At 38.5% G+C, this 25436-nt stretch overlaps 1 protein-coding gene across 1 annotated transcript; it reads left to right on the top strand.

Moving 5' to 3' along the window:
* The first annotated feature begins 8399 nt into the window (after positions 1 to 8399).
* On the top strand, positions 8400 to 12308 carry LOC108778095 (uncharacterized). The gene is made up of 2 exons (XM_018545190.1): positions 8400 to 9219; positions 12115 to 12308. The coding sequence occupies exons 1-2, from the start codon at positions 8400 to 8402 to the stop codon at positions 12306 to 12308; spliced, it is 1014 nt and encodes a 337-aa protein (XP_018400692.1).
* The last annotated feature ends 13128 nt before the right edge of the window (positions 12309 to 25436 follow it).

Below are 25436 nucleotides of genomic sequence, written 5' to 3' on the forward strand. Positions count from 1 at the left end.
TATACACATAAACTCGTATTAAGTGTGACACTTTAGACTAAAGAATTTAATGTATTGTAATATATTGTATGTGTTTCAAACCTATCACGTGACTAAAATCACAATATTTCATTCGCTACGATTGGCCGACAACTGCGATTGACGATTATAAAATAGAGCATTGTCTAAACGGCAGTCACTAATCTCAATCGGTTACTGCTTTGCTTTGATTGGTTGAAAAGTAATCGTCAATCGCCAATCGCAATCTCAATCCAATCGGCAATCGCTAGTGTGATTACGGCTTTAGACCGGGTCCGCGCGACTTCAGCCGAAACGGGGGAGGCCCATGTTCCACGGGTGGACGTGGTAGTGTACGCGGAGAGAGTCTTTCGTTTGTCGGAACTACCGCCTTTGCGGTACTTCGTTGCCAGTGATCCGATAATGGCCCTCGTGGACACGGGATCGAGCCGAACGATTATGGGAGATGAGGGTATTGCGATCGTGAGACGCCTGGGATGGCCGACGCGGCGCGCGGAGGATATTCGTATACGCACGGCAAATGGACAGATAGCTGAAATAAAAGAGGAGGTAAAAATACCTCTAATACTCGAGGGTATGCAGCGAGAAATCGATGTGTGTTATTGCCGACTTTGATCGTTCCTTGCATTATTGGCATGGACTTTTTGTGCGCGTTCGAATTAAATCTCGATTTTGCTGATTCGAATTGGAGCTTCTCGGCTCGTCCGGGAGAGCGATACCCCTTTGAGAAGCGAGATGATTGCCTGGCATGTGCTTGCTGTGGACTTTCGGAATTAACCCTCGGGCAGGAATCAAGTTTAAAAAAATTATTAGCAAATAAATTGTCGAATGCCGTTGCCGAGTCCGGTGTCACCTCTCTCACTGAACATCGTATAGATGTTGGTTCGCATCAACCGATTAAGCAGCGATGTTATTTAGTTTCGCCGAAGGTACAAGACGCGATTCGCGGAGAAGTGGATAGGATGTTAGCAGCAGGTATAATCGAAGCTTCGTTTAGTGAGTGGTCGAATCCGATAATGATGGTGAAGAAGCCGAACGGAAAATATCGTTTTTGTTTAGACTTTCGTAAAGTAAATGGCATCTCAAAGAAAGACGCGTATCCGTTGCCGAATATGACCGGAATATTAGATAAATTAAGATCTGCTCGATATATCTCGACGATCGACTTGAGTCAGGCGTACTTTCAAGTACCCTTGGCGAAGGAAAGTCGCGAGATAATCGCATTTAGTGTTCCCGCTAAAGGATTATACCATTTTACGCGGATGCCGTACGGGCTCACGGGAGCCCCGGCTACTTTCCAACGTTTATTGGATAAATTGATTGGTCCAGAAATGGAGCCGTACGCGTTTGCCTACCTTGACGACATTGTAATTGCTACACCGACCTTTGAAGGACACTTAGAGTGGCTCGAGCGAGTTTTAAATAAGATTTTCGATGCCGGTCTTGAAATCAATCCAGATAAATGTGAATTTTGCCGTTCTCAAGTGAGATATTTGGGATTCGTTGTGCAGAGGAACGGCCTAACTGTCGATTCAGAAAAAGCACGATCAATCTTAGAATATCCTGCGCCGCGTAATATCAAACAGTTGCGCCGGTTCTTGGGAATGTCGTCTTGGTATCGTAGATTCATCCCGCAATTTGCCACTGCGGGAGAACCACTAACTCGACTATTAAAGAAAAATCAGCGTGGGGAGTGGGAAGTCGAACAAAGGAGAGCCTTTGAAGAAATTCGTGCTCGTTTAGCTGCCGCGCCTACGTTGTCATGTCCAAATTTTGAAGTTCCATTTATATTACAGACCGATGCTAGTTCTGTTGGATTAGGTGCCGTACTATCTCAGATTAGCGAGAATAAATAGACTATTATCGCGTTTGCGAGTCGCGCGTTATCAGCCGCGGAAACGAGATACTCGGTCACAGAGCAGGAATGTTTAGCCGTCGTTTGGGCAATACGGAAGTTTAGACCTTATTTAGAAGGTTATAGGTTTACTGTGGTGACGGATCACAGTAGTTTACGTTGGCTTCATCACTTGAAAAATCCTACTGGTAGATTAGCGCGTTGGGCGTTAGAACTTCTAGAATATGACTACGAAATTGTGCATAGGAAAGGCGCGTTACACAAGGCGCCGGATGCTTTGTCGCGTATGTTTGAGGGTGACACCGGGACGGCAACGGGGAAGGATGAGACGTGTTTAGTCGCAATGGTAAAGGAGTCGGTTCCGAGAGACGCAGAGGATTCCTGGTATAGGGAGCGTTTCAGAGAGGTTTCGGAGAAACCCGAGACGCTCAGGGAATGGAAGGTAGTAGATAGTCAGTTATATTTTCTGAGTCCTCGTGCAGTGACCTCCGAGGTCGTGGAGGATTTGAATAGATGGAAATTAGTTGTACCATTGAAGTTGCGAACGGAAGTCTTGCGCGAATCGCATGACGCTCCGCAATCAGGACACTTAGGCGTAGAGAAAACATACCGCCGTTTGTCGACCGCGTACTACTGGCCTCGTATGTTTCGCGATGTGACGAACTATGTAAAACAGTGTCAGATTTGTCAGAGCACAAAAGTCGAACAGGCGAGACCGGCGGGTTTGATGGGCCGTCGCGTAACCGAGGCTCCGTGGATAATCGTTGCCGCCGATATTATGGGTCCGTTGCCGAGGAGTAAATCGGGTCACGCGTATATTTTGGTCATTCAAGATTTATTTACGAAGTGGGTGGAATGCCGTGCACTGCGGGCCGCAAACGGGAGAAATATTAGAGACGCTTTTACAGACTTGATTCTCTCGCAATGGGGCGCACCGAGATTTTTGCTAACAGACAACGGCACCGAATTCGTAAATAAAATTTTGCGAGAATTCGCGGAAGAGAACGGAATTAAACATACGACGGTGCCGCCCTACCATCCTCAAGCGAATCCGGTTGAGAGGGTGAATCGCGTCCTTAAGACCATGATTGTCTCTTTTCTAGATCGCGATCATCGCGAGTGGGACGTTCACTTAAATGATTTTCGATTCGCGTATAACACGGCATATCAATAGGATCTACCCCCGCTTTCTTAAATTTAGGCCGTGAATTAGAGGCTAGTGATTCGCTACGTAGACGCTGCGATCCAACGGTCGAGGTTGAATCCCGCGACGCGCGAGAGTGATCGAAGCGTATGAAGGATCTACAGTCACTGCACGAGTGGGTTAGAGAGAACTTAGAGGCCGCTTACCAGAAGCAGGCTAAATATTATAATAGTCACAGGCGCGACCGAGTTTTTGTTGTCGGCGATTTAGTGTGGAGGCGCCGAAATGTATTGTCGTCCGCGACGCAGGGAATAGCTGCCAAATTGTCACCGAAGTTCCAGGGACCTTTTAAAGTTGTTGGCGTTCTATCGCCTGTTGTATATGAGCTTGCTGCTCTAGATGGTGCTTCTGCGGGAAAGATTCACGTAAAGGATTTGAAGCCGTATATCTCTCCGCATTGAGTGGTGTGTTTAGAATTTTAAAAATTGTACTCTCCCTCCCTCCCTTAGTTGCCGTAGCCATGGAGGAGAGGAGGCGGGAGTTTGAAGAGAGATACGAGGGCGCTTTCGCCCTCGTCAGAGAGCACTACCCCGGGTTCTTTGTGGACTTGGAGGACCTCTGCCGCTCTGCCAGAGAACACCGCAACACCACGAGCGGAGCGATGGTGAGAGAGTGGCCCTCCACCCGAGAAGCTGCCGTGCAGCACGATCCGGGTCGGGAGGAGAGGTGCACGCAGACCGATGCACCTCCCCCTCCCCACAGAGCACCCGAGAGGAGCCGAAGCCGGGGAGGGGAGAGAGGGGAGAACCGCCCCCAAGAAGGACGCCTGCCGGACGTGGTCCGGGGGAGGCGGGCTAGCCGTTCCAGGGAACGGACCCCCGTGAGGCAGCGGAGCAGCACCGCTCGCCCGGCTGTGCGGGGGTGCTGGAACTGTGGAGGTGCGGACCACCGCTACTCGGCGTGCCCGCGACCCCGCAAAGGCGCGGAATTCTGTTTCGGGTGCGGACGGGCCGGGGTCACCCTGAGGACATGTTCACGGTGCCGCGAAGATTGGGAAGAGATCGGGCCCTACCACCCGGGTAAGGGCCATATCGGGAGACGAGCCCCCTAATAATGTTGCCGAACGGATGTATCCAGGGGGAGTAGAAAATAAAGATATATTTTTTTTCTATAAGTAGTTTTGTTTCTTTTATAAAAACAACTCCCAAAGGTGTTTGATAAAATCATTCGGTGAGAGGCTTCTTTTGTTGTGCTTGTCTTATGCCATACTCATCCGGAGGATGACGATTCAACCCGTGGCTTCTTGTGGCGGCGGAGGCTGTTGTGTCGTTTTGTCATGTTGTGATGTTCCTCGACTACCGAGACCCGGACGCGGCGATCGGAGAGGGGGGAGGTTGGAGCGTCCATGGGGACGTTGCTAACCATTTTGGAGTTTTCGTTTTTGGTGTTTCGCTTCTAAGTAATGCATTCGTTAATGCATTCATATAGTTCATTTCGATCTCTTTCTCTCGTCCATAAGCTGATTGGTATAGGTGACACTGCGGAGATGAGGGCAGTAAGCACGAAGCAAGTACGGTGGCAGATGACGCTCGTCGTAACCTCCTCGGTCTGTTTTAAGGAGGGGGGAGTTGTGACGTGACACTTTGTGTCCGTCACTCGTAAGTGCACCGGCACGGAGATCCTGTGTCCTCTAAGCTCGAAGGGCGAGGGCACATGTGAGCGTGCCAAATTTGTATTTTTTGTTTCGTTTTGTATATTCTTTTATATAAGATATTTAGTAATTTTTCAGATTTTTAAAGAACAATTATTAGTCACTTTAGAGCGTAAGCGGTGGTTGTTTAAATCTGTGTAATGTTGCCGCCTCACTCACGGAAGGAAAAAAGAAGACGACGCCGAGGAAGCAAGAAACCACCGAGGGAGATCCCGATCGTATCCTCGAGGAGCGCGGTACACGCAGGTCGTATTGTTTTGGTTACCTTTGATAATTATGATATTAGTTGGTGATTGTCGCACCTTTATTGCAGACGACTCGGAGAGAGACGTAATAAGGGACCGTCTCAGCACGGCCAGAGAATTGGCAGCCGCCTCCACCTCTGAGGAGAGCGAGAGAAGACCGCTGATAAAGACGGAAAGCCTCGGCCAGCTAATTTGGAAAAGCGCGCCGAACACTCAAAGGATACGCAACCCGCAGGACTCACTGTAATTGGTCGCGGGGTTGCGCGGCTCTAATAGACCAATTAGAGCAAGGAGCAGCCCGATAAGAGAGGGTCTAGCGGTCTGCGTGGATCCGCGAATGCTCCCGATCATCACTTGTGCGGTGAGCAATTTGTAAGGAGGACGCAGGATCTCCGGAGCATTTGCGATCTAGCTCGAACTTTTGCCGTTGCCGATAAAGGAAAGAGAGGACCGCTTCCAGTAAAGGAACATCGAGGGATCGTTGCGTGGTGAGGCAGGCGTCATCCTATAATTCTGTAAAACCACCGATCGCGGTACGTGATATGCATCTCGAGCGGAGCACACGTTAGGCTTTACTCCGATTTTTCGTAGCCGATTCCGGATCGGTCGCCTATAGGCATTTCAAGTTACTGTTGCCGTGAATGCGTGCTCTCCGCTCAGATGCTTGAATTTGAGAATGTATAATAGTGTAGTTGCTCGCCCTCGTTGCCGCCAAGTCACGTGTGTAATTGTAAATTATTGAGAATTCTTAAAAGTCGAGACTGGCGTTATCGCGCCTTTGAGAACCGTTGCCGTCTCATGTAAAATTGTATATTTCAATTGTTCACGAAGTAATCATTGTTAATGTAATAAGATCTGGATTTTGTCGCTCATTTCTTCTCGACAAATTATTGCCGAATTTACTTCCTATTGTCGACGGCCATTTAATAGTCGGTTCCTTGTTATTGTGCCGTATACCAGAGCGCGGAAGGTCAACGCTGTAACATACTGTCTTACGAACACTTTTGTACAGTCTCTGTAAAATATATTGATTTCTCTCTATTGTCATCATTAATTCTGGTGCATTTATTTCAGCCTCTCTGTCTTTCTCCGATAATCTTTTCCGCTTACCGCGAACCCCTCCCCTCTGCCAATTCCGTTGGCTGAGCTAGTCATTTCGTCCGTCGCGAGAATCCGCGTAATCTTTACCTTTTTGTCCGAGCAAATTATCTAACCATTTGTGCGAAGAGTGGCACGCTCTCTCGTGCCTGGCGCAACTTACCGCGAACCACTCCCCTCTGCCAATTCCGTTGACTGAGCTAGTCATTTCGTCCGTCGCGAGAATCCGCGTAATCTTTACAATTTTGTCCGAGCAAATTATCTAACCATTTGTGCGAAGAGTGGCACGCTCTCTCGTGCCTGGCGCCCAACGAATTTTGATAGCGACTAAGATCTTCGCTGAGCGAGGTAACTCGCTAACTTCTGTAAAATCTCGAATCACGCGAGAATTATTCACGAACCGCACTATTGCTCCAGTAAGTTGTAACGATGCCCCCCTAAAATGCATCGTTCCCGCGTGGTGCCCACGGGAGTAGGAGCGAGTATTGTAATTTCTTTATCATATAATTGTCTTAATAAACCATGTTTCTTGTCTAATTCTTATTTTCGCATTAGTATTTTTCTTTTCCGATTTCCGACGCTTCACATAATTTTCCGCCGCACCGTTCCGACGCGAATACTCATTCCGCCGAACCTTTTTTATACGACACGCATTTTTCCGATGAGCTAGTCCGAGTATAAAAATTAGGTAGTTACAAAGTATTGTTCATCTTAACTAAGAGCTTTCGCATCACTAGATTTATTTTGGAAAACGCGACGAAGTTGTGCCGGCACTTAAAAGTACGGTTACAGTTAATAATGTCGATAAGATAGCACCGTGTGGATCAACTCAAGCAAATGAATCTATGAATAATATCATAGCACAGAAGTGTTTGAAATCGAGACATTATGCAAGTTCTGAATCTTTAAATTTTAGAGTTGCAGCTGCAGTATGTCAAAAGAATCTTGGTCATAAATATATAGAAAATGTTTTTGACAAGCTTAAGTTGACACCCACTCAGGAAACTATTAAATTTTGACGTCAAAAAGATATGAAAAGGGAGAGAAAAGCTGTACGTTCTAAACAAGTAGCTTATAAAAAGAAAAGGCTTGAGTTAAAAAAAAAATCGTTCTACAAAAATGCGGCTGATAGTAAAAAAGAAGGATTCACTTATGAAAGAAGCATGAACATAAATTCAATTTCGGAATTGATCCCTAACACAATTCTCACTAAAAATGAACTCCAAGATATCAGCATGTGTAAAGTAGTACTGTTTGACTTAGAAACAACTGGATTATCTAAAAATGATGAAATTCTCTTTCTTAAAGAAGGCATGTTAAATCGATACTTGAAGTTTATTGTTGTCGCTTTTCCGCGATGATGATTGGTTCCCTCGCGTCGCTTACTTCGTGAGCAGTTGTCATCGCGGAGATTTTGACATAGACACGTGTGAACGTATTGAGGTTACTGAGGTTAAAAGCGTAAAAGACTTCGCTCAAGATCGTCTCGCAATCAGATAAGTTTATAACTTTTATTAATTTATTTCTTCTAATTCTTTGTAGTTTGTAAATCGATTCTTTGTGATTCTTTGTGATTTTTAGTTACAAAGAAAAGGAGACATGTTACATTATTCTTCAAAAAAACGGTACAGAAAGGTTTAAAGGAAGGGAAGGAAAGGAAAGGAAAACAAGAAGTATGATTTATACGTACATAGTAGGGTATCGATAGTTAAATTTTTCGTTATAAAATTCGTAAAGGTGATAAAATAGAAGTGACAAGAATAATGAGTCAGACAGGTATAAATTAATAATCTATATTAATAATCTTTAAATTTAGAAAATGATACTTAATACTTATATTTTAATACTTATGTATATAAAAACAAATATACAAACACATATACATATGCAAATTTGTATGTAAATTTTTATATCTTGCGAATGTTATGTAAATGTAATGTAAATAGGTTTATAATTTTATATAATAATTAATGTATTTTATTGATTTCATAATAGATCTTCTATACTTGATTGTAAATTCACTTGAAGATTTATATAAAATTGAAGGGCATATGTCGTTACCAAACTTATAGAAAGGAGTTAAGACTCCAAAAAAAAAGAAAACTTAACGAAGATGAGAATAATCCGCCCCAAGTAAATAAATTTAAACAATAATATAAGAAATAAAGAAAAAACAAGAAAAGTAAGAAAAGGTATGTGTTTATGAATTATAATATTACACAAAGTATCAATTTTTATTATAATATTATAATATATTAGTTAAAAAAAAATCGTTCTACAAAAAATGCGGCTGATAGTAAAAGAGAAGGATTCACTTATGAAAGAAGCATGAACATAGATTCAATTTCGGAATTGATCCCTAACACAATTCTCACTAAAAATGAACTCCAAGATATCAGCATGTGTAAAGTAGTACTGTTTGACTTAGAAACAACTGGATTATCTAAAAATGATGAAATATCCCAAATAGCAGCTTATACGAAAGAATCTAGCTATGATATGTACATTATTCCTTCAAAGGGTATATCGAAAGGAGCGTCAGCAGTAACAGGGCTTCACGGTTTAAACGGTGAACTATACTTAAGGGAAAATCGAGTGCAAGCCGTGTCAGCTAGTCAAGCTTTTCAGCAATTTTTACAATATCTGGATAATTTCAAACGACCAATTATTCTTGCGGCACATAATGGATTCAGATTTGACACTCCAAGAATAATGAAACTAGCATGTGAAGTCAGATTGATTGATCAATTCAAAACATTGATCACTGGTTTTGCAGACACTTTACATATTGCACGAAAATTGCTTCCAGAACGAAGGAAAAATAAATTAAAGTTTTCTATAGAAGCACTTGCTACAGAATTTGTTCCTAGTCAGAATCTGGAAGCATTGCATAATGCTACAGATGATGTAATAACATTACAAAAAATATTAGATGCAGTGGGTATAACTGATGAGATAATAAAAAAAAATACGAAAACCATCCAGCAACTTTTACAAGAAGAGAGAAATGAGACAACAATATCAACTAATAAGGAATCTTTAAAACTGTTCAAAGAAAATATATCGGCATCCATGATAAATAAGATAGCTAAAGCTGGTTTAAATAAACTAATGTTGCAACAAGCTTTCGAAAAAGGTGGCTGTGAAGGTATTCGTGTTATATTAGGAGAAAGCGTTAATGGCAAAGCACGAGTTACCACGAACAAAAAAGAGAGAGAGTATTAATAAATATTTGTAATTTATTTACAAAGTTACCAAAGTAATCAAAAAGTTGTTACATGAAATTTATTATTTACTTTCTATTTGTATTTTAATTTATTACGAAGTGATATTAAAATTCTTATTGTTACTAGTCACCAAAGATTTGATAGTGTTATTGTATTACATTAAATAAATTTTATAATAAAATTTTGAAATGATTTTGATATAATATTGTTTATTTTATATAATACTAAAATGTTCCAAATATTTCTCTCGTTTGTATACAAAGATACTAAGATAAATTTTGATTTATTTTTTGGAAGTATGTATTTTGTTTTCTCTTATCTATAAATAATGCACAGATAATTAGTAAAACTACAAATAAGTGTTCTTCTCAATTTAAATTTACGCGTGCATTCTACAGTTACGTCACTTCCGACCACGTGACCAAGTGCTATTTAAGCCCATGGCACATAGAAAAACGTAAGGCCGTAAACGTAATCAGTAAGCGAATTGACCAATCACAGTTGAGAACATAAGCGGCCATGTTAGTACGTAAACCGCAAGGACGTAACATCGAAAAATTTCGTAAGGATGAAATTCTTACGTTCTACCTCTTACGGTTAACCAATCACAAGTGATTTGATGATCGTACAGTGCATACGTATACGAAACGGACAAAAACAACAATTCAGAATTCACCGTTTCAAACGTACTTTGCATTAGCAGTGAATTTGTATCGTAAGTATTAATTTATATTATTATAAAGAGAATTTGTGCAATTAAAACAGAAAATTTTATATTATTTCACTGCTCTGTGATAGATTTCGCTTAACCTAAATAATCGTCAATTTGATTTTCTAGATGAATTTCAATACGCAATATTGTGCTGATTACGATATATATAATAATAATGAAAATGAAAATGTTGAAAACATTGAAAGATGTGGAATCGAAATGGAAAATTTTGAAAAAGGATCTGATGAATTATTAATTGATGCGAACGTCTCATGTTAATAGGTCGTACCCAATATTGTCGATCAATCCAACGAACAGATACCTGTCTTTTTAATGCCCGAACACCAAGAATTAGGACAAATAATGCATGTGTTAATATTATTTCTTCGTCATCCATTATCTAAAAAAAATAAATAATAAATATTTAACATAAAAAATTATGAATATTAATTGAAAATAGATCAAAAAGATTAAGTCACATAAATGAAAAATTATATTAGGTCAAGGCGGTTCTTTGTGCTTGCTTAATAATATTTCTTGTGAATTTATACAATTTTCAGTTTAAATTAATATTTCGTATTCTATTGCAAAAAACATTACCTCAACCGGGAATCAAATTCGGATCTTTCTTTTGCTGAGAGGATATCCTCACAATTAAGAGTAACAGGCCTTAAAATAATTTATAAATTTTAAGATACTTATCAGGATCAAATTATTAATATATTTATATAATAAATAAAATTTGTAAGTATCGTTAATAATTTTATTAACTGTTCTCTCCATATGTATATATATAATATATAAATTTGAGGTTTTATCTTTCATTGCGAGTCATAAAACAAATATAAAACGGACATTAAATGCCAGCAATATTTTCTGTAACCATGCATTGCGTTGAATATAATATTTGGTTAAAAAATAAATAATTACCTTGCATATAGAATAATTATTCTGAAAGATCGTCTTCGCCACGGTCTCTTGTTAAATTTAAAAGGGAAAAGCCGCCAAAAACGCGGTTTGTTAGGTTAGATTTCAATGCGTGAATATGATTGGTAGAACGTAACGTCTAACGTTTTCTGTGTGTCATGGTCTATATGCTTACGGCTTACTGATTACGTGATACGGCCTTACGTTTTTTTATGTGCCACGGGCTTTACGCGCGTTATAACCTATACACTTTTTACAACTTGTTTATTAAATATCTCATTCATTTCTTCGGCAACGTATTATTTTTTTTTGCTTTAAATGATAAACGAGATCCTACACTTTCAATATATCAGTTTATTTACTTCTTGACACATTCTGAAAAGATATATATTTATAACTAATAAGTTTTTCATATCCCCCATAAGACATGTGTATTAATCGGACTTTTCAAAAGCGTTTTTCCTGAGTTTGAAGTCGGCAACCCTACCTAAAAACTTTACCTAGGGCTTTAGCTACTTTTAAAGAACAATATTTATATTTTTTCATATTTTTCTAGTCACCTTGCCCTAACGATAGAACCTCCTTAATTTGTGATATTACTTCCAATTTCATATTTTAATATTTTAATCTATTGTGTATTTTTGTTTCACACATAAATGTCATAATTCATTAAGCTTATGTCACACTACGGATTGTGGACGCGGATCGCGTATCAGTATTCAGCCAATCAAAACAAAGCAGCTTTATCTTGATTGGCTTTTTATTTAATTTTAACCAATGAATGTGCAGTGCAATATCCTTGGAAAGGTCTGAGGGACAATTTCAAAGTTTGTGATTTAAAATTAACGAAAGTAATAAAAGGTTATATATCTTTCAATGTCTTTTATGTATATATCGGTTATCATCTCTTTCATTTACCGCATTTGCTCAAAGTCGCAAATTGTTTTCTATGTGTTTTTACACTATGTATGATCTATATATTAATAAAAGTAGTTAGCATGAAAAAATATTTATATATATTATAACAAAAAATTAGAGATGGTAGGTATAGTAGCAACGTTATTTTTTATAACAACGATTTCATAATGGCGTTGCAATTTTTCATAATTATAACGATAATTATATACGATATATATTTATACTGTATACATTTCATATTTTGTTTCTGTTTTCATAGAAACAATATGCAAAGTGCACAACACCTTTACGGAGGCGGAATTCGATGCTATAGTGGCTTATATGCTATCGGAGTGGCTTCGGTTCGCCAAACAACGAACTGGACGCCAGACGCAAAAAAAAGCAGCAATGTTAGCAGTACCAACGGCACCAGCAGCACAAATAGCACCAATAGCAGAAAAAAATAACAACTGAATGACCGCAAATGATTGATAGTTTGTAGAGTACCCTCTTACATTAACATTTTTTTTGTTTAATTTACTAAAATGTTTATATCTCTACAAACGTTTTTGTTTCTGTAAAAGACAAAATTTATTTTTAATTTGAACTATTGAAATGAGTAGTATAGATAATTGCAACTAATTGATAATATTTTGTATTCAATTTAATGAAAAATTTGTACTTTTGAGTGTTCTATTTTCGAGAAAATGAAAAGTTATTTTTAATTTGTGATGAAATGTGATACAATAGGCCTGTTCTTTTCGACTGAACTTTTGCATCATTTCATCTTTCTTCCTTTTCTCTTCTCCTGGAGAGAAAAGGAAGAAAGATGAACTGGTGCAAAAGTTCAGCCAAAAAGAACATACCTTATATAATGATATAGCAATAAAAAGTACAAATACAATTATATAATAATATATAATATATTGTAATAAATGTAGTTATTTTTTTTAGTACAATATAAATGTACTGTAGTCTTTATAAAAAATACATGGGTAAGATACATGTAAAATAAATATGTATAAGAGAATACTAATAAAAAATAATAAATTTGATTATGAAACTTTTTCAAGTATAAAAATCTATTATAATGCCAAAAATACATAATATTTAAAATCCTAAAAAATTACAATTTCGATACTTTTCAAAATTTCATAAATAGTACATTTTTGGCCTAAATAATTGCTACTGTATATATACATATATATGTCTTTTATTTAATAATACAGGGAAGCCTGTTAAAAGTAATAATCTATATAAAAAAAACTATATAAATCGTTATACAAATTCAAAAGCGTAAAAAAGAAATAGAAGTTTGTAGTATAACCCATTAAGTCCTGAATGTCTTCAATTCTGAACTCATTTTCATCCAGTTTCTTTTCATATTATTTATGCCAAAAAAAAAATCGGACCCATGGTACTCGACGTAAAATTTCATGTTCTTTCAGAATATGACCTCAGAATTTACCTAACACCAATGCTTAAAAAGTTGTGTACAATTTATTGCAAAAAAATGTCATTTTTTTGACTAAATAAAATTTTAGATCTAAAATTTCTATATGATACCGGCAATATACACATCTTTTACCACATAGAAAAGCGTCCTCGAGTCCTAAATTTTAAAATATGTATGGTCCGAAAAAAAAATTTAACATAGCGGTCCTCAAAATGGCGTCCGAAACAAATTTTTTTTTTTTAATTTTCAGGGCGCTCTAACTCGAAAACTATGAACTTTTTCGAAAAAATGAAAAGTATGAAAAGTTACCAGAATTCATCGAGGAATACACTAGAATTTTTTCTGATTTTTCAGTGACATTTTTGAAAATTTTTTTATTCCAATTTTTTGAAAATTTTCTGGAATTTACGAAAAATTCTGAAATATTTCTTGACGCATTCTAAGTATCTTTTGTTCTTTATCATTTTTTCCAGAAGTCGATAGTTTTCGAGGAAGAAAATGCTAAACACTATACCACACATGTGTATGACCACTATACTACATAGTGTTCAGCATTTTCTTCCTCGAAAACTATCGACTTCTGGAAAAAATGATAAAGAACAAAAGATACTTATAATTCGTCAAGAAATATTTCAGAATTTTTTCAGAATTTTTCGTAAACTCTAGAAAATTTTCAAAAATTGGAATAAAAAAATTTTCAAAAATGTCACCGAAAAATCAGAAAAAATTCTAGTGTATTCCTCGAATTCTGATAACTTTTCATACTTCTCATTTTTTCGAAAAATTTCATAGTTTTCGAGTTAGAGCGCCCTGAAAATTTTCAAAAAAAATTTGTTTCGGACGCCATTTTGAGGACCGCCATGTTAAATTTTTTTTTCGGACCATACATATTTTAAAATTTAGGACTCGAGGACGCTTTTCTATGTGGTAAAAGATGTGTATATTGTCGGTATCATATAGAAATTTTAGATCTAAAATTTTATTTAGTCAAAAAAATGACATTCTTTGCAATAAATTGTATACAACTTTTTAAGCATTGGTGTTAGGCAAATTCTGAGGTCATATTCTGAGAGAATATGAAATTTTACATCGAGTATGGGTTCGATTTTTTTTTTGGCATAAATAATATGAAAAGAAACTGGATGAAAATGAGTTCAGAATTGAAGACATTCAGGACTTAATGGGATAAAAGCTGCAAAATTCAATTCCTTTTTTATGTTTTTGTATATATTTATAACTTATTTCTTATATATAAATATTACGACCGCATGCATTAACCTTATTTATTTTTATAGAAGTCGAATATGTGAAAAATTTTTAACAACTATCCTTGGTGGAACTAAATCGCTGAAATCGCTATAAAATCTTCATCAATTGACCTATTTCAATATAATTCAGTTGAAATAGGTCAAGTGATAAAGATTTTACCGATTTCAGTGATTTATTTCCACCAAGGACATTTCCGTTTTTATTTTCACCAGCGATATTAATATTGTATATACATAATATGTATATCTATAACGTATTCAAAACAATTATATAACAACATATAACAGATTGAAACAAAACAAAAATATAACTATTATATAACAATTTATAACGTCTACGTAGCAAGTACTATATAATTGTTGCATAATCTCTGTTACTCATATGAGTGAGAAATTATAACTAACGAGAATGCCAACATATTACATCCTCGTTACATAACCTGTCATAATCGGATTTATAAATGTTACATCAATAGTATATAATTGCGTTTGCTGGATTTTTATACTTTGCAGAAAACTAGAAAATTATATAGGATTATATAGGACTATCTGAATCACAATATAAGTTAGAAATTAAAAAGAAAATTAAGAAATACTGTACATAATCTTTTTACTATAATATAGCTATAACAATAAAAATTCATACAATGAGCATAAAACCACACACTAGTTCTTATTTGTGATAAATTATCATAAAATAAATAATTTATTCATATCATTATCATAATTAATCAATAAACGTTTCGGTCATTAACTTGACCATCTTCAGTATTATAATATAGTTATAAATAAAAATCCTAAATTTATGCATGTGTCAAAAGTTTTAAAAAATTTCGCTATTTAGTTTTTCGCTTACAACGTTAACTACGCAATCTTGTTCTTTTTGGGTCCTTCTTCATGACCATAAACTGCTGCTAATATACGCTAACTTGTGTCATCGTGATCGAAAGTCGTTACAATTACGCCTTTTTTTTTGTTTTGTTGGTTGATGAAATATAGTTACCAAACTATATTCCGACAAACGTAGAAGTCATATCATAATGTACAAACAAAGTTATAACTGACAGTATTGTTAAAGTGTTCAATTGTCCAACGATTTTATACTTCTTTGTTTGTACATAAGAACAAGATTGTGTAGTTAACGTTGTAAGCGGAAAACTAAATAGCGAAATTTTTTAAAACTTTTGACACATGCATAAATTTAGGATTTTTATTTATAACTATATTGTAATACTGAAGATGGTCAATGATTAATGACCGAAACATTTATTGATTAATTATGATAATATAAAAGTAAGAAAAAGGAGCATATACCACACGCTGGTTCAAAGTAGCGAAAAAATAGTGTATTTAATAATACTAAAAATTACATAATTATAATTATAAACATAGCTATAATTATAATTATGTAATTTTTAGTATTATTAAATACTATTTTTTCGCTACTTTGAACCAGCGTGTAGTATTTGCTCCTTTTTCTTACCTTTATTTCTAACTTAACCACTTGATCTTTAAATCAATTATGATAATGAGATGAATAAATTATTTATTTTATGATAATTTATAACAAATAAGAACTTGTGTGTGGTTTCATGCTCATTGTATGAATTTATTGTTTTTGGATCTAACCACGTTTTTGTGAAAGTTATTTAATATAGCTATATTTTTATTTAATCTATACTTTTAGCTGTAAATTAAATATTTTGATAGAAAAAAAATTATAACGCTATAATTAAAATGTATAACAGAAGTTTTGCAAAAAGGGGTGTTTTCCAATTGCTCAACATAAATGTACACAGAAATGTAACGCTTTTTACATAGCTCAATTAGAACAAAGTGTGTACTATGTTTAGATTAAGTTAAACTAAATATAGCTTGTACGACTGTATTAAGTAAAAACACTCAATGTTCTACAACCACATTTATAGCTGTTGTAATTATTTAATAACATGTAATTGTTATATAACCGAATAATGTATCCAATTGCAAAGTAACGATAAAAGTATTATAACTATAAATTTCGTCATCGTTATCCAAAAAATGTAACTAAGTTACCCCATTACAGTTACCAAAAAAAGAAAGTAACACAGTTACCAGAAAAGTTATGAAAAAAGTAACTTATAACTGTAACTTCATTACAAGTAACGAGTTACTTTTACTTCCATTTCCTGGTTATTACATTAGTGTGCTCATTCGGCAAGACTTGCAAATGATTTTTCAATTTTGTATCGAGAGTGTAATTAAGCTTATCATTCTAAAAATGATATATATAACATTATTCATAATAGTGATAGAAATATGTATTTGTTGATAGAAACTTGTAGAGATAAACTTGAAACACAACTTACATTTTGTGACTTTGTTGGTATAGTTCCTTCAGCTGAACTAAAGCTGTCTGATGACAATTCAAGATGTTTAATGGGTTTCACCATCAGTCTGTAAGATTTAATTATTTTAGATAATTCTTCCAAAACCACTCTGCAAAGCATATGTAAATGTAAAAAAATATGACCATTTTTTGTCCACTAATGCAAACTTAAAAAACAATGAATCAGATAGATTTCGACTTGATGAACACAATGGTGCCATTAGTTTTCATTGAAAATCTGGGGAACATCATTATTTTTCAGTTTATAGTCCTTATTTTGTTGAAAAATAGGACATTAATAACTTGCAAAAATAACAATATTCTCCAGATTAAAGCGGGGAGCACAGACTTTTGCATAACGCATAAACCATATACATAAAGAATTTGATTGGTCCATTGAATCATGCATAAGAAAATGGACCAATGAAATTTCTTATGCACATGCTTTATGCGTTATGCAAAAGTCTGTGCTCCCCGCTTTACAATGAAAATTAATAGCACAATCGTGTCCAATAAATCGAAATCTAAAAGATTCACTATATTATATTTTTTACGTTTGCATTAGCTCAGGATAAAAGCAGTTTTTTTAAACATTATTCTTCTGATTTGGTTTTTAAAATATTTGTTGAGGCTTACAAATATAGTACAATTTTTATTTTTTATTGAAATAAATACCCTTGACAAGAATCACTTATGCATTCAAATATTTTCCTGTTACTGGATGTTTCACTTTATAAAAGTTTTATTTTTGTTGAAGTCTTTCAGGTTGTCTACTTTTTTTAATATCATCACTGGTGAACTTACTTTAACATACTTTTTTACATCAAATCAATAATTTTACATTTCATAATCATTATTTTCATTTAACATAGGAGACATATGTTAAATTTACATATGAATGTGTTCATTTTACACAAAAATTTTAACCGGCAGATTTTTTCACGAAAATACACAAATTTTCAAACTATGTAAGGCCGTATTTTATGATAAACATATATGTGATAATTTCACATTTTGTGTAATATTAAATTTTAAATTTCTATTGGATGTAGGTAATATTGATTAAAAAACAAATAAAAATTTACAAACTTTTAATATATAATATTAAACTGCTAACAGCGACTTGATAGGATTAAAGTCTGCAGAACATTTACAATTGAGAAAAATATATAATGACATATTCTCTGTGTATCATTTATTCTTTCTAAAAATTGTAAATGACTATCCTGGTTTTCATCCTGTCAAGTCGCTATTAACAGTGTAATATTATATATTAAAAGTTTGTTATAGATTTTGATTTATTTTTCAATATGACAATGGAAATTTAAAATTTAATATTACACAATCTTACATGAAAAAATATGAAATTAACACTTAAAAATACATTTTTTTTGACAAATTTTCCATGTAAAATGATTCAACAGTGTAAAATTAATATGTAGAAATACAAAACAAAACGTATATTTACTGGGTGAACCTACATTTAATATGTAAATAATTCCATGTTCAATGGAATGTTTTACATAAAAAAATGTAATTTTTACATACAAAATGCAATCCTGTAAATACATATTGCATGTAAAATTAATATAAATATGTAATTTTTCGTGTGGGCTGGAATATTACATGATTATGCTGGATCGGAAAAAACCCAGCATAATCATGTAATTTCACACAAATATTTTTTTCAGTGTACCTTCATAGCTGAATGAGTACCAAAGCCAGCAAACTTCACTTCTTCTTCTTCTAAATTTGGCCCAGGTTCCGGTGTAGCCGGATTATCGTGGCCAGACGTAACAAAAGGAAATTATATGCGTCAAAAAATAAGTGTGAAACCAAAGTGATGCAATGCCCGCGAAAACGGCGTTGCTCGAACGCCGGTCTTCGCCCTTCGGGCGTCTCCGCGTCTACGGCGTCGTCACATCGCAATAATGCGCATCGTATATAGGAGTCTTATGCCCATTTCCACCAATGCAGATTAACTTTAATCTCGGTTCAATTTGCTCTTCGTCTTTTCCTAATTCTAAAAATTAGAAAAATATTAACAGTAAGTTAAACCGAGATTAAAGTTAATCTGCATTGGTGGAAACAGGCATTAGCCGTCAACACAACGGATTAGCGAGACGAGCCAAACCGCGGGCACACATCGATACGATGCACAGTCGAAGTCGGCAACACTTTCAAAAATATGAAATACAAAACGCTCAATCCGAAATGCGTCCGCCGCGGCCGAATGGTTCTTCGGATCGGAACTCCAGCAAACTTAACGTAGGCAAACATTTTCACGTAGGCAATACACGGTAAACATTCGGATCGGTATGTACATACATATAAACAAAGAAAAGTAGAATCAAATCGTGCGTCATTCGTCTAACTACTCGCGCACCACAGCGAAAATATGCAGGCGCTTTAAGGTACTATTACATAGGAGCATTAAGGCCGCAGCACACACTTTTCCATGACGCACAAGGTACCTTTTCACGAGCTGCTGAAACTGGCCGTTCCAGCGACAAAAAAGGTCACGTGATAAAAATTGACGAATAGCAAGCGTCATATTCGCTTGCTGTTCGTCAATTTTTATCATGTGACCTTTTTTGTCGCTGGAACGGCCAGTTTCAGCAGCTCGTGAAAAGGTACCTTAATGCATGACGCATAATGGCTCATGTACACCAAGCGCGATGCGCGACAGTCGACACGCATATATGTAATACTACTATATGGCTAGATGAGAGCATAGAGATATGGCTCCCGCAGACAGAACGCGGAAACGCTTGCCGCGCGGCGGAAGTTGGCACGATAACCAATCAATATCTTGCCGGCGAGACGCTGATTGGCTATCGAGGCAACTTCCGCCGCGCGGCAAGCGTTGCCGCGTTCTGTCTGCGGGAGCCAATAGGGTACGGTCAACGCGATGCTACAAATGCTTTGAAGCGTTTCTTGATTGGTCAATTTGAAAAGTTCTTTCTTTTGATTGGTCAATCAAACGCTTCAAAGCATTTGTAGCGAGACTTTAACCGTACCCATAGTTATACTAGAGTACCAAAGACATAGAGAATGGACTGCGCGATCCCGTATCTAAGTAGTATCAAAATGTGTCGACGAAAATGAGAGAGAGGGTCCGTGGAAGACGGCCATCTCTATCTTTTTCCGTTCAATGGTATAATGGAAGAGAGAATGAGAGGGAGATGGCCGTCTTCGACGGTCCCTCTCTCTCATCCCTATCGATCATTTTGACACACGGATCGCGCAGTCCATTCTCTATACTCTATGTCTTTGTAGAGTACGCATTGTCGGAAATTTGAGGAGTGGGGGTAATTCTATCTAGAAAAGGACGCACTCATTTGGAACCATCGACATATAGTATGGACTGCGCAATCCATACATTAAAAGTGTCCGGCGAATTAGAGAAAGAGGAAACGCGGTGTATGTCAATCGCTCGCTCTCTCTAATACTACATTAGAAAGAGACAGAGCATGACTACACCCATCGCTATCTCTTCCTTTCTGGTCGGTCATATTCTTTCAGCCTGTGCGTAGTCCATGCTATATGTCGATGTTTGGAACAGTTTCGTTCTCTCTCGTTTCGCGCATGCGTATAGCCGTATACTCTGAGAGAGGGGATTGAAAGAAAGAATAATGGGCCTTCTACAATAAGCCGTAAGTCACAAATCATAAGTCATAAGCTAGAAATGGACCAATCACAGTCGTCAATTTTTAGTTTCTTACTTCCGATTTATGACTTATGGCTTAAGCGGGGAGCACAGACTTTTGCATAACGCATAAACCACATACATAAAGAATTTGATTGGTCCATTGATTCATGCATAAGAAAATAAACCAATGAAATTCCTTATGCATAACGCATAAACCATATACATAAAGAATTTGATTGGTCCATTGACTCATGCATAAGAAAATGGACCAATGAAATTCCTTATGCACATGCTTTATGCGTTATGCAAAAGTCTGTGCTCCCCGCTTTATTGTAGAAGGCCCATAAGGAATTGAAAGAGCAACTCTTGGCACTGGGTGCATTCAGTACTACAATTGCTCACTGAGCGCTCAGTGAACGCTATCCATGAGCGCTCAGTGAGCGATTTCTACGTACTAGATGAAATATTCTCTTGATAATGCTTGATAAATTACTGAGCGCTCAGTGAGCACTCTAGAATCGAGTATTGGATGCAAGTGCTTACTAGCTGCTTATTGAGAGCTAGGGATGGGCGATACAGCATCGATATTTCGAATATCGATATTTTTAAGTCCGATATTTCGATATTTTGATCGATACTTTTGCTACCGATATTTAACAGTATCGATTCGGGATGCTTCAATATCGAATTTCGATATATTCAACACCAAATCTAATAAGAACTCTAATAAGATAGGGTTCCAAATTTACTGCCAAGTGCCACAGAGATTCTCGGATCTCTTTGTCCTACAGCCAATCAACGTGCTTAAAAAGTTTGTCGACCGACACATGAAATATAGACTAAGGGTGATGTCCCATGATACGGAAATTACACCGGAACGGAACAGTGAGACCAATCACAATCGTAGAAAGGAAAGTAGAGTAATGATTGCAGAGATCTGATTGGTCTCACTGTTCCGTTCCGGTGTAATTTCCGTATCATGGGACAGCACCCTAATGCCAGCTGCACACCAGCGCGATGTTCGTCGCGCGCGACACGCGATATCCAATGAGCATCTAGCATAATACGTTAGCCGATAATGGAGTGCGCATGCGTTCGACTGAGACATACGACTGCATACGACTGATTCCGACTGATTGTAGAACAGGTCTTTACGGGCCTTACCGCGAATCCCGTTAACGTGTCACGTTGCTAATGTTGCTATACGAAATTATCTTACAATTAGATACAAGAAGAAAAAAACAACTTGTCGGTTAATTACGGTAAGTTTATAATATCATGTACATACATTATGACAATGGAATCGAATTGATGTCGATTCGACGTCGAAATCATCAAATCGACGTCGAATTGACATTGATTCGACATAGATTCCATTGTCATTTCTCACTATATGCGTAAAGTTTGTGTTGTGTTTTTAATTGAATAAATTAGTAAATGAAATATTTGAATTTGTGCTGCTTTTTGTATGATTTTAAACTGATTTATTTGATTGTGTGTGATTTACAGAATATTGCTTGCTAACAAGAATTGTTTAAGAAGCTTTTGACTGTGTCCTTCTTAACCTCAAACCTCAAACTGATTTTTTAAATGGGAAAAGTAAGAATGCAATCTTTACTTGCTTGTATCATCTGGTCTATTTTTTAATGTTATTTCGTTTCTTGCTATCTCTATCTATGTAACGATGCATCCCCCCATCGTTCCTACATACCATCCCGTCGGACGCCGCTGCATTGCTAGGCAATGCAGTGATGAGGGCGCTTAGCGCCCGATAAAAATCAAAGCATAATTTACAGGTACGAGCGGCAGTAACGGTCGCACAACACCGAGCACCGCCGAACATAAACGATTTCGATCGATCGGCAAGGACTCCCACTTTCGGGACTTAGTCCCGCGCTTCGCGTAACACGAACAACGAAGCAAACGCGAGCGAAACCGGAGGCCCACGAACGCGGCATTTTCAGCTGTATAAAAATGCCGCGTTACGGAGAAATAGTTGATTCCGATCCCGACCTGCTCCCGAAACGAATCTCAGCTCCTAAAGCCTAAAGTAAACCAGGAAAACCGGGCCGGAGAGTACTCCAGCTCCGCCGAGCGTTCTCGGCAGGTACACGAATAGGCATCCTAGTGCACCGAACGGTAAGAACCAAGGGGCAGAGTGTGCTCTGCCTCTGCCGAGCGTTCTCGGCAACCGTCTCGGTGCAACGTGCCTAACATCCTTCGCCTCACGCACCGCAATCGACTACCAATAGCCCGGGGTGGAGAGTTCTCCACCTCTGCCGAGCGTTCTCGGCCGGTGGTCATTGCACGAATTCACGCGAATAGACGAACACGCGAAAACCGCGCACCGCGAATCATAGCATTGCCGTATTGACAGTGCTAAAATTAGACCGACCAGCTGATCAGCCGCGCGAACAGGCACCGCGAGATAAAAAAGGAGACAAATAAGCCCGTCTCCTCTTTTTTTTGGGGACTAGCCCGTCACAACACCGACGCGAGCAAACTCACCGCACTCGCTCACACGTACGCATACATTGCGCCGTCTACGCTTCACGCACACATACCACGCACACGGACACACACTGCATTGTTAATCAGACACCGCGCCGCTTGCGCGACACGCACACCACAACACCACGCGTACACAAAGCATACACACGTATTCGCCGATACATTGCGACCACCTCGGCGCTAAGCCGTTTCTTTTGATCTGTTCCGGTAGAATACAAGCCATTTCGGCGAAATTAATAAATCAGATTATTTTGTTATTTTACATCCGTCTGAGACTTTACTTGCCCTGCATTCTCCTACCGATCGAACCTCTTTCGAATCCTCGGACAATTATTCCGACGAGCTAACTCCGCGCAAGTCGAAAGTCAGGTAGTTACAATGGCGCCCGAACAGGGACCCGACCGTAAGGGAGATGCACCGACCGCGCCTAAGTCATGGATATACCGCTGCTTAAAAACCGAACTAATAGCCGAGATGAATATATTAGGGCTCGATACCGAGGGTACTCTCGACGAGTTAAGACACCGTTTAAGTACATATATCGACGAGCATCCTGACCGCTTCGCCGCCGCCGCACCCGCTCCGACTATGCCACCCGGGCAAGACTCCGCCGCCGTACTTCTACGCCCGTTAAGCGAAACCAGCAATCCGTTTCACACACCCGCTACGGCAAGCCCCGAAGAACGACCGGCACAGATATTAAATCAAATGCGAAAATGGGGCCTGCAATTTGACGGCAAGGACCCCTGGGCATTTTTAGAGAGAATCGAGGAGCTCAAAGATAGTTACGAACTCACCGACCGACAATTCTTCCGGGGTTTGCCGATGCTGCTGAAAGGAGACGCCCAATTGTGGTGTCGAGGAAATCGAAAATACTGGGAAAGCTGGGGAGATTTCGTGGAAAGCTTTAAAGCCGCTTTCCTACCGCATGCCGACGCGTACCAGTTACTCGAGGATATACACGCGCGAAAACAGAAACCCGGGGAGTCTTATTTCAAATACTCGACAGCATTAATCGCCCTGCTAAACCGCGCCGGGATCACCGAAGAAACTCGCCAAGTAGAATACCTGTATCGAAATATGCGCATTGCGTATCAATGGCGCATCCGGCGACCGGACGTACGCACGATCCAGGAACTGGGTCGTGAGGCCGCCAATTGCGAACGACTCCAAATGCTGGAGAAAGCGGAAACGAAGGCCAAAGAACACACGCCGGAAACTACCGCGGCCGTAGCCTATAACCGCGCAGAATGTTGCTGGCGTTGCAAACAACGCGGGCACACGCGGTTTGATTGCAAGCGACCCCCGCGTAAATTCTGTTCGCAATGCGGGAAGGACGGGGTATTGACGAAAGAATGTCACCCGCCACCGGGAAACGAGGCACCGGCCGGGGAAGTCGTGGCCACCCCCCGGCCCCTCGAATAAAATTCACACCGCGGCCGCACCTAGATGTAGTTATTAGCGGCATCCGATTATCCGCGCTCTTGGACACCGGATCCGAAATATCCTTTATTAATGAAGCTACGCGGAAACTACTGGAGGGGACACCGTGCGCGGCAGACGACGACATAAGGGAAGTACGGCTAGCCAACGACCAGATAATCACCCTACCGGGCGTTTTAGAGCGACCAATCTCTATTGGGGAGCGGCACCTACAGCACACATTCTGCATACTGCCCACCATGCGAAGCGCCGTACTCATCGGCATGGACATATGGGCGCAATTAGGGTACGAGATACCCGCCCCCCCACTCCGTACCGCAACCACGGGCCGCGCGACTATCGCGATCACGGAAGGACTAGCCGCCAGGACAACCGACGAAGAGCACGAATTAAAGAGATTCCTAGAAACCGAATTACCTCAATTCGAATACGTACAGGGCCCCACTACCCGCGCGCAACACGAGATCCGAGTAAAACCGAATATACGAGCCATCAAACAGCGATACCGCCCCCGTAACCCTGCCGTACAAGCCGTGATCGATAACGAGGTACGGGAAATGCTCCGCGAAGATATAATCGAGCCCGCGGTAAGCCCTTGGAGCTCACCGGTGGTAATCGTAAAGAAAAAAAATGGAAAAAATCGATTTTGCATCGATTTTCGGCGCGTAAACGAAGTAACCGAACCTGACGCCTACCCGCTCCCTCAAATAACAGCGACGCTTGACAAACTAAGAGGGGCAAAATACCTGACGACGCTGGATCTCAAAAATGGGTACTGGCAAATACCGCTCACCGCCGAAAGTAAACCGATCACCGCTTTCACGATACCGGGTAAAGGGCTGTACCAATTTAAAGTCATGCCATTCGGACTGCACTCCGCACCTGCAACCTTCCAACGTTTACT

The sequence above is a fragment of the Cyphomyrmex costatus genome, unplaced genomic scaffold (assembly GCF_001594065.2).
Source record: "Cyphomyrmex costatus isolate MS0001 unplaced genomic scaffold, Ccosl1.0 scaffold475, whole genome shotgun sequence".
Classification (NCBI taxonomy): domain Eukaryota; kingdom Metazoa; phylum Arthropoda; class Insecta; order Hymenoptera; family Formicidae; genus Cyphomyrmex; species Cyphomyrmex costatus.

Coding starts and splice junctions, on each gene's coding strand:
- LOC108778095 (XM_018545190.1), top strand. CDS start 8,400: ATGAACATAGATTCAATTTCGGAATTGATCCCTAACACAATTCTCACT. Junction 9,220..12,114: donor CGAAAAAGGTGGCTGTGAAG/GTATTCGTGTTA, acceptor CTGTTTTCATAG/AAACAATATGCAAAGTGCAC.